Consider the following 19,040-nt stretch of genomic DNA (forward strand, 5'->3'; position numbering starts at 1 on the left):
TGATGACTCGGATCCCAGTAATTGATCCCCGGTACCTGCTCAGTGAAGTACGAACGATGGCTGTTAGGCCCCGCCAACTTCTGAATACGGTTTGAAACATCAGTAACTAGGAAGAGATAGTTCGGCTGTCCAAAGCATCATGTGTTTTGGCCACCCGGAACCATAAATCAACCCCGTGTAGTAAAACAATAACTCCACCGCCTCTCAATCTGTCAAGTCAGTGCTCGTCAACTCGTGTTACAAACGATATTGAATTTCTTTAATTTCGTAATTATCGTGCTGTATTTAATGTATGAACGGTATCAATAAATATATTTGAAATAAAACCAGACGTGTTATACTCTTCAATAAGCCAGATACTAGTAACTTATGTTAGCGAAAGTGTAATGTCTATATCAATTTTGTAATGAACATTTACCACGGTTCTAGTACCGAAAAAATACATTGAATATTTGATACGTTTTTTGAAAATAAAAGCACTAATAACTGTGATAAGAGATAATTTTATTTTTCATCAATTCAATTCATACCTCACGTACAAATCAACCATTATTGTATGCAATGTAATGTATACACCACCATATTACCTTCTAGCATCTTTGATTTACAAAATCTTTCAAAATTAAACAAATCAGATTATCGACTTAAAACCATTTCAAACTCTGCACCTTCGTAATTCTGTTAAGATTTTGAGCAACAATATTGCAAACACACAATTTATTGAAGATCTTATAATCTTACCGAGGTTGGTAAACCTCGCATCAATTCCCACTTTGTTGGCAGCTTCCCTGAGTGCTGCAATGGAACCAGTCACGCAAGTTCTTCAGCCAAGAGATGGGCTTTCTACCTGCACTGCGTCTTCCTTCAATCCTTCCTTGTAGAATGACAGTTTATTGAAATATGAATAATCATGTTCGTAAATTTTGTGTTCAACTAAAAATAAATAATTGTCAGAAATCGTCGTATCCAACGAAATAATGGTTATAAATAATTAAATCGATTTTTTCTCACTGATTTTTATTAAAAAATATCTTATTCTTATTACATAATACTTTGAAAATATGTACAAGACTTACAAACATAAGTAAATTAGTAAATTACATTCATTTCAAACTATCATCAATAGAATAATATATAAAGAAAATAAGCGACCAAAGGTTTTCAATAAGGTTATCAAATTTTAGAAATATGTTAAAAAGTTGTATTAAAAATACTGTAATTATGAAAATGTTATAAATAATGGTATTTAAAAAAATATAACTGCCTGATTCATAAAGATCATTTTGCAATAGATAAAACGAAATTTCCGTATCTTTCAAAATACTTTTTGTAGACATTCTTACTTAAAACTAATGAAAATTATAAAAAAATAATAACGCAATCTTAAAAGCCTTTATTTTTATAAAAACTATTCTAAATTTACCAAAAACTTGCAGAAACCATTTATTTAATTATTTCAAATAAGATAAAACCACCTCCGCCTCTTATCTATAAACAACATGTTAATCTTGAAAGCTCCCTAGGGGGTGAAATCCAGTCCTTGTCTACAAACATTTGGACAAACTCAAATTATTTTTTACCAAACCAACTGGTCCAAGAAGAAGTATAAAAAATAAAAAATATTATCAGGCATTGCCTAGTATGTAGGTGAAATAATTCTGTCAGATAAATCTCACTCACTAACAGAGAAAATAGTTTTTGCTCTTTAGTTTCACAAAAATTAATATATGGAAGATTGAAAAAATATGGACGTTAAAACATGGAGAGAATGGTGAATATTACACTGTAAGTAAAGTGGTCACTTTCACCAGCCAAATAGATTATAAACCTCGTAACTGCCTAGATTTTCAAAATCTCAAAAATATTTTATATCTGTGTTGTAATATGTTAATTGAATGAAAAAAATATTTTTTTACACAACCAGAAATATAAATTCGTACATCGCTGAGGATGGTTTTCGAAAATATTGTGAATTGCAAATTATTACCTATACCCTCTAACAGTCAATATAAAAATATCTCAAGATCCCTTCACTTTACATTAAAAATAAATTGCCTAGCATTGAATTAGTACTAATATGAAATCATTTGAGACTTGTTAGACATTATTTATTAACATATTACAACAGACATGAAGAACATTTTTTCGGGAGGAATATAGAAGTCTAGGCATCCACAGGGCATATGACCTGTCATCGATTGATTTAAGTAGCTACTTTACACACTGTGTAACATTCACCATTCTGCCTATATTTGAACATCTATATTCCTTCGACTCTTCTATCTGTATATTGCCTTCTGAAAAATATTCTTCATGTCTGTTGTAATATGTTAATATTAACAGCTCCCTAGGGGGTTGAATCCGGTCCTTGTCTACAAAAATTTGGACAAACTCAATTTTTTTTTTTACATTTTTTATGTTTATCAATTGTTATTTGTATACGTGTGTAATTTAATATTAAAAATACTCGAGGGTTATAATATGTCAACATGCTTGCCACAAGCTGTTTGGCAAGCGTAGCCAGCCAAACGTCCGCATCCATACGATTGAAAATGCAGCATTAAGTCCGTAGCTTTCATTGATTAAGCCTATTCTTTTAAACTGTGCACAAAATACGGACATCATCCTAAGCCGTGACAACCCGGACAAGCGTCCACTAGGCAAGCCAAACGCCTGTGGAACACCTTTATAAGTTATATGCTCAAATCGCATTATTCATTCGCAGAGGTCTGATGCTATGAAGATATATTTATTTTTAAATATAAAATAATATATATTTGTATTTATAATTTAATAACAAAACTAACTTCGATTACGTTTTACCTGGATAATAATAATACGACAAATTAATATTCAATCATATCATGAATTTTGTAATTTTATAAAACGCCAAAATTAATTCAATTCATTTTCTCATCAATTCTAAAAAATGTTAAACAATAAGTCATAACAGGTTTACTAAATATCTCTGTCTTTATAATAAACTTCATAATGCTTACTTAAAATGACACTTTGCAACGTTTTATATTTCTTTGGAACTTAAGAGATTTGTATGATTTAAAATATAAAAACTAGGAATATTTGATTTCTTATGTGTAAATAAACAAAAATATATAGGTTTGTTAAACAACTAATGTTAACAAATGACAATATTTTAAAGAGCCCCAAATATAGTAAAGATTTTTACAATATTTAAAACACATAATACATTTGTGTTTAATAATAAAAAATAGTCTTTAGTTTAAAGTTTGGATTCTTTGTAAATGTTGTAAATGTACAGAACTCTTTTTTTTGCTTCACAACAATTTACTCTGATCGATCTCTCAAAGTGCTTTTCATTTTTGAAAGATTTTTGAAATGGTTTATCCAAATATTTAGCCGTAAATAACCGTATTAGAAAATGGAAAATAACTTGATATAAAGCAGAGTTCGAACCTCGGATTTCCGGATCCGGAGCCCGCAACACTGCCCACTCAAATTACAATGCATTAAAAGTAAAAACAAAGAGAAATCGAGAAGGTTTTGTAAACCTGATACTATTTTATATAAAACAAGATTCGTTAAATTTAAAAACAAATTAAGTTTTAAAGCTAGAAATTAATTTACGTTAATTAAAATATATAATAAAACGAGATTTCAACCTTCAAATTTTATATTGGCAAAAAAAAGAGTACCCCAATTTGTTTGCTGACATTTTCATCTCGGCCAAATTGCCGTCAACATATTTGATTCATTATACTGACGCAGAATGACTAATTCTGTTTTTCTGGTGAAAATAAATAATTTTTCGAATGAGAAAAATCTCAACGAAATCGGATTATTTGTCATTATTTTTTTTAGTCCAAGCCAATTGAGACGAAGTTGTTGGTTAAAATGTTTAATATTTACATAAATTCAGTTGTGCAAATTATTTGCTAAATTACGAGACCCTATTTTTTCAAGCATACATCTATACTTCACAGTAAGTTAATAAGAATGAGCTTTGTAAGGTATGTAATATTGTCGTTTTCAAATACGCGGTTATACATTTAAATGTGTTCATAAATTTTGACATTTTCAACATTCAAAATTAATATTTCTATTGCAGGTCATCGTAGATCTGCAAATATAAAAATATAATACTGTAAATTTTTTTACTTAAATACAATAATTGATTATTGACATAAAACACTAATTACTTCTTCTTAAACAATCGCACGAATAGATTATGTCAATAAATAACACGAATATAATTTTATTTTAACGATACACAAATGGAATTTATTAAGATTATATAATTTAGATTTAATAACATAATTAATAAAGTTGTTCTATGCGAAACCGCCCTGCCACGGTGCAGAGGAGGGCGGTGTCTGTGTCGGGAGACACTGGTAAGCGGGCAGACACGGAGGGAGGGCGGGCAAGGGCGCAACACCCCCGGGGTAGCGAGCCGAGGGAGGTTGCAGCTCGTGGTAGCGACTCTCCTCTCCTTCTACACCCCTGACCCTATCGCCAAACCACCCCTGGTGCCCGAACTCCTCCCCGACACCCTGGTACTTGAACCAGTAGTTCTGATGGTGCTGGTGCAAGGAAACCTGGGGATAATGCGGAACAGCGTGGTGCGAAAGATACTGATCAAATTCTGAGCCATCCACGCAATCTCCGTTGATCAAAGGATCAACGTCTATCCTTGAAAAATCTATGCTGCTCGTGTGGTTCTGGGGCTCTTGCTGTTGGATCGATACAGGGGGTGTAGGAGTATCGATTGAAGACCTGGGAGACGAAGACAGGGGAGATGAAGCACCACAGCTTAGCGAATCTTCGGTCTTCATTCCATGGTCCTCCATCTTGGATGGGCGAGGGTGGGTTCCCCCGTGCAGAGGGCTAGATCCCCTCGGTTGCTTGCGTCTCCTGGGTTGGTATTTATAGTCAGGATGCTCCCTCTTGTGGATCACCCGCAGACGTTCTGCTTCTTCGATAAATGGCCTCTTGTCATTCTCACTGAGCTCTCTGTAACAAACAAATAAGTCTGATGAGAAAAAATACTTACTTTAAAATCTGTGTAAGTTAAATTTCACTGTCGTTAATTAACCAAAAATCATTTGACCACCGCTTTAAGTTGTTTGTGTACATGTGTACGTGTACACGTTCAGACTAATATTATACCATATTATATGTGTTTGTATATTTTGGTAATGTTTTTTCAGGGTTTAAAAATTAATAAAAACCTTAAGGGAATGAATGTGTGATGTCTTATTTCTATCAAACCAAAAATTCCATCAGACACATTAAATGTTAATTGCGTCCAATAATCTAAAAATCTTAGCACAATTGAGTGAAAATTGGTTTTAAGTGAAAATGAGGAACTACAGCCCTACGGGAAATTGGATACAAAAAATGTTTTCTAGAGCGGAGTAAAAATTAAAGCCATAAATTATTCAGCAAAGTTTCTTGAAAATGTACAAAAAAAAACAATAAAAACGCACTACTTTGAATGACGTCACTGGTTCATATGAATCAACCTATGATCTATGATATGAGAGCTATGGGAGATTTCCGGTCTGCTTGCCATTTCTGGACCAATGGGAAGAACTGAATGAGAATAAGCGGAAATGAACCTCTGACGTCACACGTGGAGTTATTTCAGAAATACAAAACTTTAAAAAATCGTAGCGCTGATAATACGATATATACAAAATTTAAAAACATAATTTAGCTTACTTCAATAGTCTATTAACAAATAAAAAAAATCACTGAACTTCCTCATTGAAAACATATTTCCGGTTCGGTTGATTTTTCAGTACCCTAGAGAATATTCCCAGCATTTATTTCTCCGTAGACTTTCGAATTATCTACAGTCCTGATACATTCGCTAAGTTCTCCGACAACAGCTGATAATTTAGTTAAAAGACGAGAACGCCAGGATTTGCGGTACAAACGTTATCAGTTACCAGTATCTTGATACGAGACCGGAACACGGTAGTATACGCCGGAGCAGCTGTATGTAGAGAGCAGAGAGGCGGCTTGCAGTTTACCTACTTAGTAATAACACAATATTTATATCGCGCACGTGTTACGTGTGACAATAAGACGACAATCTCCCCTAAAAATGACCCGCGATTAACATCCTAGTCGTGTCTTCCAGAATCATTCTCAAACTGTTTGCGTTTCTATTTTTTTTTTAATCTTCTCTTTCGGTTCAGATCTTTTAGCTTTATGGCCAGGGACGAAGGAGCATATGAAGCAAGTGAGGCTGAGCCTCACTAAGAAATCATTGCTATTCACCAGTACCTAATATGTATTTTAATTCGCATTATATCAACACATTATACGATAAAAAACTAGCAACCAATATAAAAATGCTCAAAGATGCCTACAAACATGGTCCGTACTGTGTTATTTACTTAACATTTACGCATATAATACTTATCCATAAAATCTGAGCTTCACTAGAAATTTGGTATCAAAGACGCCACGCCACTGTTTATGGCTCTTAGAATTTATAATAAGGTTGAAGATATTTTATTCACCCAGCACGATGTAACTACTATGCAAAAAAATAAAATAACCCAGTGGCTTTTTTTTGTTATTTTTTTTATATAAATAAACGGCACTTAGTGTCTTTTACGTATTAGTTACAAATACAATTAAATATACATACATGTTAGCATAATTATAAGTAATACAGAGCATTTAAAACAATATTATTAATTAATAAATTAAGAAAGTCTAAAAAAGATAAACTGTATAAAATAATAAAATATTACCAGTTATAGAATTATCGATAAAAAAAAGATAATTTGGTTTTAGAAATACTTTGAACTAGTTAAAAAAAAACTAAGAAAACAATTTTGAATAACATGAAATAAAAAAAATAAAAAATTATGTATTATTATTTAAAACTGATACTTAGGTAAATAGTAGATATATATTTATGTATAAAAATATATTATTAAGAAAATTATTAAACTACATTGCAAAATAAATTATATTACAATATTTGAGTTTGTCCAAATGTTCGTAGACAAAAGACTGGATTTCACCCCCTCGCTTAAATCAGCCAAGGACAGGTCATAAGCCCTGTAAATGCCTAGACTTCCATATTCCCTTATTTGAGGTATTCTCCATCCCTGTTGTAATTTGTTAATAAATTATATTAATATTAATATTATCCACGACAATTTAAACACTATACAATACAATTACAAGAAGGATAAAATTTATAAATATATATATGTAAATATATATATCTACGAATGTGTATGTAAGGGTGTGTGTGAAAATATGTATGAATATTTATGTGGGTATGAGTATATGTATATGTATTTGTATATGTACATGTATGTACGAATATTTATGCGGGTATGTGTTTATGTATGTGTATATGCATGGATTTGTGTGTATGTGCGTGTATGTATGTGTGTATGAATGTTTATAAGGGTGCACGCGTTTGTGTGCATATATATGAAAATATATTTTAAAAAACACATATGTTAGTCTGCTTCAGCACGGGTCTTCTCATACTAGGCATTACTTTCTAATATACATTTTTTTTATTTTATTTAAAAAAGAATTCATTCTACTTTCTACTTTCTCACGATACTGTAGCTACCATGTTGCTGAATGAGTTTACCCCTTGTGTGGCTATGATGTCACATGAGTGTACAAACCATAGAATACAAGACTTGATAAATCCAGATTTAAAATAATTATGTATTTAACTATAACAGGCCTAAATCTGACGTTACAAAGTGACTATAATGAACATAGGCAACTGCGATACAAGTACAGTTTTTATTTACAATACATTACAATAGTCATGGAGATGAATGACAATATCCGATAAAGGCCCACCATATAATTTTCCAAGCTCGAAAGGGGTAGTGAAAATAGTAGAGTTAAGTTTAATTAAAATCGCGATTTATGAAAATTTTAAAAGCGTTACTCGTTCAAAGACAAAAAACATTTATTTTTTTTTGAAAAGGAAATTTTTTGAATAAGTGATGAAGTGGATAAAAAAAAAACGGTTTATTATTTTACAACACTTAAACAATAATGGCACACAAAATGTATTTAGTGAAATATAAAAATCACTCTAGTAAGTTATGCAGAAAGTAATATACATGCATGTTTTATGAAGAACATTTGGAAAACTTATGACGTAAATAAATAAACCTGCGAAAGATAAGTACTACTATGCCACAAGGGTCCCTCTGTTCCCAGGTGGATAAAAAGATTCCCCAAGAATTGAGATGTATCCGCGGGGTCTACGTTCAAGGCGCGCGGAAGGAATGCGGTAATGCGTATCGACGCTGCCCGATTGAGTTTAGGTAAAAATTATCTCGTCAATATTCACGAATATAAGATACAACACGCTACCGTTTTGCCGTGCGCCTTGAACGTATACCCCGTCTATACTTCTATTTATCGATGACATGATGTATTATTACTAGATACATTATTGCATTTAATTTTTGGCAACATATCTAATTTCTAAGAAATCAATAACGCGGTCAGGAAATTGTTTATACGAAATAATATATCGGAAATCTGCTAAAGCCCACGCATTTTCTAATTTATCGTCGCTGCGCCTTGGAAACCTGCTATGTGCATTCATTTGACTAAATACGTTTTTTACTTGATTTAAAATATTTATTGACAATTCTTGGTAGAATTCCATTTTAATAGTGTAAAAACTTATATTTACATATAAGTTACTAATAAAAATACTAGGTACAGTCTGAAGAGGCCCATTAGAGGGTGAAAGAGCAAATTAGTCGAACAAATAAGTGGAAGTGTACGAAGTATTTTTAATAAGTAATTAATTATTATTTAATCATTTGATTAGTACCTGTATTTACGATGAGAACTTGTATTTACCTTTGTAGGAATGGACTGCATAAGTCCGTCAATAAATAAATAGACGTATACGTTAATACAGATTATTACATCATTATGTTTTTTTAAGTCGAATAATGTCAAAAAAATATTTTTAACGACAATCAAAATGATAATGTATCGATTATTTTTATAAACGTACTGCAAATTAAGTATTTAAAAAAAAAAACAATTTTCTCAGACATTTCTATTAAAGTCAGCGATGTTTTTTGTTTCTACTGAACATTTTTGTAAAAAACACACAAAAACAAAACACACTATTTGTCCCAATTTAACGCCCCAAACATTTTGTTTAATTTGTCGTGTTATTTCGATTCAATCGAAACAATATAAAATTAGTACTCCAAAGTAAGATATGCTAGTAAGCTTGTCATTTTAACAATAGGGAAATAGCACGTACTACGAATACCGATAAAAATATATTAAATTGTTTTAGAATAATTAGTTGTATTTTCAAAATCAATATGGATATTTTGGAGAAATGTTTTCATATATAAATTACATATAAATTACATGCCTTGGGAATAAGAGATCCATTACTATCATTTATTAAATCGTATCTAACTAGTAGGACACAAAATGTTCGGATAAATAACTATTTATCAACCAGTATTGATGTTACATCGGGTGTACCTCAGGGTGCTCATTTGGCACCCCTGCTTTTCAATTTGTTTATTAATGATGTTGCTAAATCATTCTCTTACTCTCGTTTTTGGCTCTTCGCGGACGACAACAAAATTCTCAAAATAATTCAAACTTTACAAGACTGCTTTCTTCTTCAATCAGACATTAACTCTTTTAACCGATGGTGTAAAGTCAATAAATTAGAACTAAATATTAAAAAATGCAAAATAATGTCATTTTATAGAACAAAACAACCAATTTCCTTCGAGTACCTATTAGAAAACTCCAAAATTGATGTAGTCAAGTCCATCAGAGATTTAGGAGTTGTTTTGGACTATAAACTGACATACAACGAGCATATAGATAATACAGTAAATAAATCACTGAAATTACTTGGCTTCATTAACAGAATATCCTCTGATTTTACTAATGTCCGTACAATCAAAACTCTGTATTGCTCAACTGTTCGCCCTCTTCTTGAATATGCCTCAGTGGTCTGGTCTCCATTCTATGTCAATCGCATTAATCACATTGAATCAGTCCAACATCGCTTGCTTCGAAAAATAGCGTGGATGCTTGGACTAGAGAGAGATAATTATTCTTATGCTGAAATAGAGTCAATGTTAAATATTTCTAGTCTACAAAAACGTAGAACTAATATTGACTCCATATATATGTTCGGCATACTAAATGGTATAATCGATGTTCCATCATTACTGGGACAAGTAAAATTCAATATCCCGACTCGTAGATTGAGAAACAATGAAGTACTGTTCATCGATCAACATAGAACAAACTATGGCCTAAATTCTCCAATGACCCGCCTTTGTCGTATTGTTAACTCAAGACAGGATCTGGACTTTTTTGGTTTAAGTTTACAACGATTTAAACGAGCACTACATAAATAGTCCAGATCTTGTCTCGATGTCCCTTATGTTTGTCAATGCTTCTTTCTTTTTTCTTTAAATGTTTTAAACTATTCTTTTATTGTAATATTTAAACCTTATAAATTGTATACAAGGACAATGTCCGTTAATAAATAAATAAATAAATATAACTTTAAATTTATTTTTTTTTAAACGTCAATAAAAAAATGCGAACTGTTTGGCATTGACAGTTGTGACGTCAAGATTCGTGACGATATTCTAAAAAAACTTGAATGGTTTGGAAAAAAGTTAAAAAAGAATACGGATCGTGACGTATTAGGGGCGTGGCCAATGCAATGGCCGTTTTTGCGGAAATTAATTCAAAATTACAAATTTTAATGCTACTAATAAGAAGCATTTTTTTTACTGGACAGTATTTCATAGACCCTTATTACGTAAAAAATGTTTCAAAAAAGTTATATTTCCCTATTAAGCCGTATGCCATTATAGAAAACGAAAGATCCTCACAAATATTCTGCTATAATGCCGTCATAAGCAAAAAGACAGTTATTTTCAAAAGTCATATTTTGAGATATGACACGTTTTACCATTTGTCAACTTGATGCAAATTAAAAAAAAAACTGTAAATAATATAAAAGCTGTGTGTACGTGTGTACGTATCGTCAGAGGTTCTCTTCCGCTTATTCTCTGTCAGTTCTGCCGATTGGTCTGTTTACGGTAATCAAACCGGATATCTTTCACAGCTCTCTTACCATCGGTTGACTCACATAAACCAGTGACGTCGTTCAAAGTAGTGTTTTTTAATGAAAATATTTTTTTCGTACATTTTCAAGAAACTTTGCTGTACAATTTAATGCTTTTATTTTTACCGCGCTCAAGAAAACATTTTTTGTATTCAATTTCCCGCAGGCCTGAAGTTCCTTAATTCGCGTCCCTTAATTTTGTCAAATAAAGCCGTTAGATCGTTGGCCTTCCTTGACAGCGCAGATGCGAAGAGGCAACTCGGGAGAAGGTTCTTCTGAGGCATGCGAAGCACGCGTCCAAGGAAGCTGCTGCGACCATTCTAGGTCATCAATGTTAGTATTAAAATCGAACCACCATGTCATAGCTAACATTGATTTCGTGTGAGGTTAATAAAAAATAAACCATTTCAAAGTTTGCAGCCATTTTTCTATCTAAACTAATAAATTCTCAATGTAGATATAATATGCGTAGGGGTTATCGTTTGCACATGGAAATCATAAAACCTTTGACCTTATCAAAGATTACTAATTTCTCGAATGAAAGGCTTTCTTTGAGACTAAAGCAAATATTGTTGAATTAATTAACGTATTTTTTATTAAATCGTTTTCATACATAAAATTGAATATCAATGACTCATATAGTTTATTAGCAGAAACACATGTGTCATCCGTTATATTTTTGTAATTTAAAAATACTATAAAGTAATATATTAGAACCTTTATAATTATGTCATTTTCCTTGGAGTGGATACTAAAGCGTAAGATGATCATTTCCCTATCCAAACTCAGTGTCCAAACATTTAAGTTACATGGAAGGTAATCACCTTGCAAATGATCGAACTTAAGACGCTCGCTTAAAGAAGTAATTTACTCGAAGAAGTAACGAAAAAAACGAGATTGATTGCAATAGATAAATCAATGTTGTATTTGTTCCTCATAAGGTGCTGATAAGGGAATCATGACGATGGTGTTGACTAGTCATTGATTGGTTAAAGTGAATAATTTAACACAATGTAGAACACTCACTATTCTGCTCATGTTTGGGCATCAATGTAATTCAAAACTGAAACTGATTAAAATCTCTACAAACGCTTTAACCTTTTATTGAATTTATTTATTTATTTATTTATTCACACTCTTTATCAAAATACAATTCCATATTCACTTTGCCCAGCTAACAAGGGTACATACCCCGTTCCAAGCTAGGCAATTACATTTTAATATATAATAATACTTAACAAATTAATATAGAACACAGACAAATAAAATTAAACTTATTCGGATACATATTTTGATTCATATACATACAGACATACACATATATACACACATGTATATGTAAATATACACATATATACACATGTACATACACACACACGTACATACGCCCATGCGCATACACGTACATACATTTATAAAAACATAGACAATTTATGTATGTATAAATATATATTTTTAAAATTATTCCTTATTTTTTTATATTTTATTTTTGACATCCAGTAAGGTTCTCCAATCCGTGGCATGCATCAACTTTTCTGACTCCCTACGACCAATGTCATGAAAGAGCGAGGTCAACACCTTCCGTAACTTGACAACACTCCCGTCTTTCCACGATTCTGGCAAAAGGTTATGGACCTTTTTGCCTACGTTATAGTGTTGTCTCGATGCCAGAACAGTGTTGACCCCTTCACTTAGTATCAGATCCCTATTAGAGTATCTTGTATTATGGTTGTGGTTGACGCTTGGGTAAATGTCTCTATTTATGTGTGTAACCACTACCGTTCTCAATATATACTGTTGAATAATATTCAGTACTCTGAATTCTTTGAAGAGCAAGTCACTTGGATAGCGAAATGTTTTTTTTAAGATGACTCGGATTAAAGATTTCTGTGCAATTGCTACAGGTTCAAGGGCGGTTTATTTTTTATTTTTAATTATTTTTTGTGTTTTTTTTTAATGAAATTTCATGCGCTAAATTAGATGGAAAATGAATTTTGAAAATCTTAGGAAAACAGGTATGTATCAAATTTGCTACACTGTGCAATGGTTATACTCATGGAAATATTCGGTATAAAAAATTTGTTTATCTTAAATACATTGATTGATCGAAAGCGAGAAAGTAATTTTTATGTTTTGTTATACACAATTATATAATTGTCGGCCTCGTGGTGTAGCGCGTTTTCCTACCATGCAAAAGGTCTCGGGTTCGATTCCCGATAGGGTTGACATGAAATATTTATTTTATTTTTTTAAAAAAGGAAACATTTGCGTTATTATTATTTACCCAAATATTTAGACTTTGGGGCCTATTTTCAACGAGTTGTAAATAACTCTTCATTAGAAAATTAAAATCAAGTTGGGGTAGAGTGGGGTTCGAACCTCAGACCTCTGATCGGTAAGTCCGCAACACTAGCCACGGGACCACTACCCGATTTCTAGTGTGCAAATATTTCAGTGTAAAAAGTTGTTTTTACCCTAGAATATTTCATAGTATTTGGACTATTTCCTGAAGCGTAAGACCGATCATCTTAACTTTATGTATTTAAAAAAATAAAAAATTATATATATATATACTGCGATTGGTGTACCAATGCAGTGTCCTATGCACCATTATGTGTGGAAAGGGAATGATGATAATAATGATGAATTGTATAGCAGATAAACATTTGAATTTAGGCAATTCACAGCGTTGGCTTGTTTATTCGTATATCATCCAATGACTCGTTTCATCTTTGTGAAGTTCAGATGGAGGAACCTGAGCCATCAAACCTTTACGCTTCTTTTATACTATCTTGGCTGTGTATCTAATTCTTAACGTCACGAAATCATTTGTATCATTTGTTGTAGGTAATTTTACTTTCGTTTTTGAGGTAGGTATCTCAAATAGGTACACCATGCAATTAAGGGTAAACACGATAAACATGTCGTTAAAATAAATCAACAGGGCTGGTATTCCAAACGCTCTCGTGGCCGTATTATCTAGTGTATTTACATACAAAATACACGAGAAAAACTGTTTTATCGTGCCACGAGAGTGGTTCAGAATAACAACCGAGGAGTGGGAGTCATAACCTGATTTTTTGTATCTTTAATAGTTTTGACGTATGTACCTCTTTAAAATATTTATTATTTCATTGATTGCCATTACAATGGCGGTAGACAAATAATTACGTAGAATTTATAATTAATTTGATTGATATTCACGGGTCATTGAAGTTTCCGGTCGACAGTGGCAAATTGTGATATTTTAAATTAGATATTTTAAATGAGTTATATAACTATTATTCAAATATGTATTCGATTAGAACTTAGGTTTATTTACGACCATATATTTTATGCTATTTATCCAAAATAATGATTCGGCACCTATGATTTTTTAGATTTTTCAAATATAGAATCGATACGTTCGATATCGAGACCCAATTACAGCACAGAACACCCAGGCTTGAGGAAAATCACATTGATTTTTTTATGTTCACACCGGAAAACGAAGTCAAAACCTTCCGTGTGTAAGTCAAGCGTCTTAACCACTACGCCACGGAGGTGATGAATATTTTAATGCGCTCTTGAATGAAAAATCACAACATGTTTTTTTTTTAAACTTTGGAACGAACTTGGTGCCTCTTTATATTAAAAAAATGCACCATCTTTAGCCGCCATTAAGAAACGCCTGAAACATTTTTATTAATCCTTAGAACTTGATTTTTTTATTTCATCCTTTCCTGAATCCTCTTCCTGTCTCCTTCCAAACTTCTTACCCGATCCCACATTCTTTGCCCTCCTTTCCTCGTCATGTAATGTATATAACGAAAGTATTTTTGATAATACATTTGTATAAGAAAGCTTTATCTGCCTACTTTAAAAACAGATGTAATAAAGAAATATGTATACATATAAATTATTAAATATTATTTTTTTATTTAAATTAAATCAAATTACTTTTATCAATCATTTTGAGATCTGTATCAGGACTTATCACATTTTCCTATTTTATACCTATTTGTCTCTTTCGTTGCATTTTATTTTGTATTATAGGTACTATATATTGAAAAAAATATACTTACAAATAAGTATGATATTACAAATATTTTGTACATCATAATTAATAATGACGTTTCTCTCTCTCTAATATAGTAAAAACCACATTTACAAAATGTAGGTATTGTCGAGATTGTTAAATTTATGTAAGTTCTTGCTTGTCACAAATAAATACATTCTAAAAGGAGCACATTTATAAAATTACGTTCAATCGAGAAATCAAGAGGAAGATATATGAGCCGCGCTGAAGACGGCATGCTAATGGAATTTAATTCGAATAAGATGGATGTCTTCTGGATAAAGAGGCAAGAATAACTAAAGCTGGTAAGGAAAGCTCTGAAATTATTCGCTGCATCCTACCTTTAATGAATTTATCCCTTTTATAGAGTAATTTTTTTTCTGTATCTTTTTTTTCAGTTTTACATATTTATTTATTTTCATATATTTTTTCAGTAATATATACTTTGACAGTTTTGATTTTTTAGTTTCATAATTTTTTGTAAGATTATCATATTTTTATATACCATTTAATTTAGTATTTATAATGTAATAATATAAAAATAATATAATGATATAATAATAAATATTAATAATAATATTGTATGTATTTATATATATACGGCCAATTGGCATTTTTAAGGACTTATTTATACATGTAAAATTATTATAAAAGAAAGTAGAAAGACACAATGGTATAAAGTAAACTGGAAGCGGGAGAGGGGTGTTTATAATTTAATTTGATTCATTAATCTAAGACATATCTCTCTCTATGTGAGCTAACGTTGGTTATTTGCATCTCAAAAATAAGACCACGATCTGACAAATTATAAATAAATAAATAAGCATAGCCTTTTCACTGGAATTATTGTATTTTTACTGTAGAGAACGACCTAAAATACCTGCTTCTTATTATTACCTTGCTTGCGACCGCGACCCCCCAAACGAGGCTTTAGGATTCCCATAGGGGTTGTGAACCACAGGTTGTTAACTCTAAAAAGACTGGTAAATAATTTCTTTGAGCGCGGTGATGAAATAACATGTTACCACAAGCAAACAAATAGTATTCTTGAAGTTTAGACACTTGGAAAAAAATTTAAACATACTGTATAATAATTCCTTTTCTATAATTTATAAGAATCTACATTATTTAGCACTGTTGTGGCAAAATAAATTTAAAATCATAAATACGACAGTCATCTTACATGCGCGCATCCTCCATCACTGTCAATAACCGACTGAACCTCTTTCACTCAAACACCGGCCACAGAACAGCTTCTCTGTCTTCCTTGTTATGAATTTTTTCTTCGTGTTCTCTCTTGTATATATTTATTGCCGTATTAGCAGACATTCATTCTTCGCAAAGCAAGGATAAATATTTTTTGTAATAAAATCCAGCATAGTTATACATTTTTTTCTTCCCAAGTCCGGTGTGAAAATGTCCATTTGAAGATAACAAAAAATACAAGTTCATCATTTAAAAAAGAAGAGAGACATATCAAGTCTAGAATCGTATGTAGACTAGTGTGACATCACAGCCACACAAGATTTTAACACTGCTTAATTACATAGTCAATAGTTTGCCTTCATAGACTATTTTTTTAAGTCATGGTGGTAAATGAATATACCGTTATTTATACAATGTAAAAACGAGTACTTCCAATAACATATTAGAATTTTTTTTCATGTAATTAGATGTTTATTTTAATATCATAATTCGATTTGTTCTTCAAAGAACGGCCGCAGCATTATTTGAGATTAACAGTTCACTAAGGATCACCAGAATCTGATAAGAGGCAGCAATCTCTTCATAGCAGATGTTAGTTGTTTTGTTTATAATAAAAAACAATATGAAATCTCCCGTGCACAGTGTTACAATCGTGTAAACATTAGGGTGGATTGAAATTTTTAGAATTTCATTTTTCAAAAAATTATTTAGTGGCTACACTCGGCGATTCATCGGTCTCGCTGTGTACTGATAAGAGCGTTTGCCTGACATTAAATAATTAATTAAACTATTACAACAGAGATGAATAACATTTTAGATAAGTAAACATAAAAGTCTAGGCATCTACAGGGCTTATGACCTGTCGTTGGCTGGTTTAAGTGGCCACTTTACACACTGTGTAACATTCACAATTATGAATAAATAATAGTAATACCATTAAAATCAATCTACCCTTTTTAATTTCATCGTGCCGTTTCACGATCAAATGAAATCGGACAAACCATTATGTAAATTATTTTATTAACCTGCATTTTTATGTTTTTTTGTTTAAATGAATATTTTTTAAAATAAACATTGATTTATAGAATTTCTTAATCATTGAAGACATGTATTGTACAACTAATGTATCTTTATCTTTAGATAATTATGGATATCGTTGAAAATAGATATATATTTGAAAAGCTGTACATCACTTCTTTGATTATCACCCGAGTCATACGACTGGCCATCTTACGTTAGTGTAATAAAAATGATCAAGATTTCCTGCCAAGTGCCAATCCACCGTCCTATGCACTATGAGATGCGGAAAGGGATTGCTGAAGATAAGTAATAAGCGCTGTAAATGCTTAAACGTTATTATTATTTATTTATTTCTGTTGGGTCTGTTATCATTATATGATGGGTACAGAATAAAAAGGATGGATGTCAATTTGCATGTGATTTGAACTAATAATGGCATCTAAAGGCAGTTTACATGATCTGTTAAAAAAAAATGTCATCCCTGCTTTCCAAGATAATTGAGCAAGAAAAAAACGCATACAGGGTCGATGTCAGTTAAATACTAGAAATAAACCGATAATTCAATATAAATGAAAGCAATTTTACATTATATTACAGGAATACCGATCTCAATTATAGGTCTTCCTGCAAAAAGCACCACTTGCTTAGTTTAGAATATTGCCGTCTACTATTAGACACGGGGGTCCTTCATGACATACTTAGTGGACGCCTTGATAGCCCGGCTCTCATGTCGGAGTTATCATTAAATGTCCCTGACTCTCGCACCCTTCACACGTCGAGCTCTCTATTTCATGTGCCAGCAGTTCGTACGAACTATGCCCAGAACTCTCCACATCGTTTAGCTCGTGAATAAAATTTGAACTTTCCCCTTATTGATCCGTTTGATTGTAACAAATTAACATTTAGAATGCGCGTTTTAAAACATACTTTTTTGTCTTATATTAAGTTTTTATAATAAAATCTTATTTTATCTCTAATTCTTAATATTTTATCGTTGACACTTGTGCAATAATATTTACACACATGTCCACCCTCATTCCAATATGATACTCACACAAACACACTAGTATGTATTGTACGTGTTTTTAATGTATTTCTGTGGATATCTGTCATTGGTTTTATTCTCTGTATATTTTATGTTATATTTTTTTACATGGATTACTGTTGATACCCCTAATAAATAAAATAAAATAAAAAATATATTTAAAACAGTATGGGCTGTTTATATTACGTTTCTTTAAACATATTTATGAATTTATTTTAATGTCCACGAAGTTTAAAAAAAAAGAAAAGACGATATATCTCAATACTTCCGTTCGTTACATTCAACCCTTATATCCTGTTCCCTTTACATGTAGTCTAACTTGTGTAACTAAAAAGTCTAACATCGTAAAATGTCGTCCTGTTTCTTGAGATAGTTCTCTATCTAACATGAGAGTACATTTCAGAAGAGGTGTAAAAGTTTGAATTTTGTCTAAGAGAAGAGACCATTGCAGGAGACTGCTGCGAGATATTATATAGATGTATATGCTATTAAGCGTGTTGTCCCGATGTTTATTTAAATACATGTTTATGAAATCATTTTTAATTTTTAATTTTTGGTATTGTTTAATAAAAGGTCGGCTT

General features: G+C 31.6%; 1 protein-coding gene across 3 annotated transcripts in view; it reads right to left on the reverse strand.

Moving 5' to 3' along the window:
• Positions 1 to 3,014: 3,014 nt before the first annotated feature.
• LOC148279529 (transcription factor Sox-8-like) overlaps positions 3,015 to 19,040 on the reverse strand; it is a 56,200-nt gene continuing 40,174 nt past the window's right edge. For all 3 annotated transcript variants that reach the window (XM_088229781.1, XM_088229783.1, XM_088229782.1), the window contains exon 3: positions 3,015 to 4,989. In XM_088229781.1, coding sequence (XP_088085907.1) covers positions 4,311 to 4,989 — 679 coding nt within the window. In that variant the 3' untranslated portion in view covers positions 3,015 to 4,310. The remainder of the gene's footprint in view (positions 4,990 to 19,040) is intronic.

This window comes from Micrasema longulum, unplaced genomic scaffold, assembly GCF_059751315.1.
Source record: "Micrasema longulum isolate JH-2025_06_02 unplaced genomic scaffold, ASM5975131v1 h1tg000708l, whole genome shotgun sequence".
In the NCBI taxonomy this organism is placed as follows: Eukaryota; Metazoa; Arthropoda; class Insecta; order Trichoptera; family Brachycentridae; genus Micrasema; species Micrasema longulum.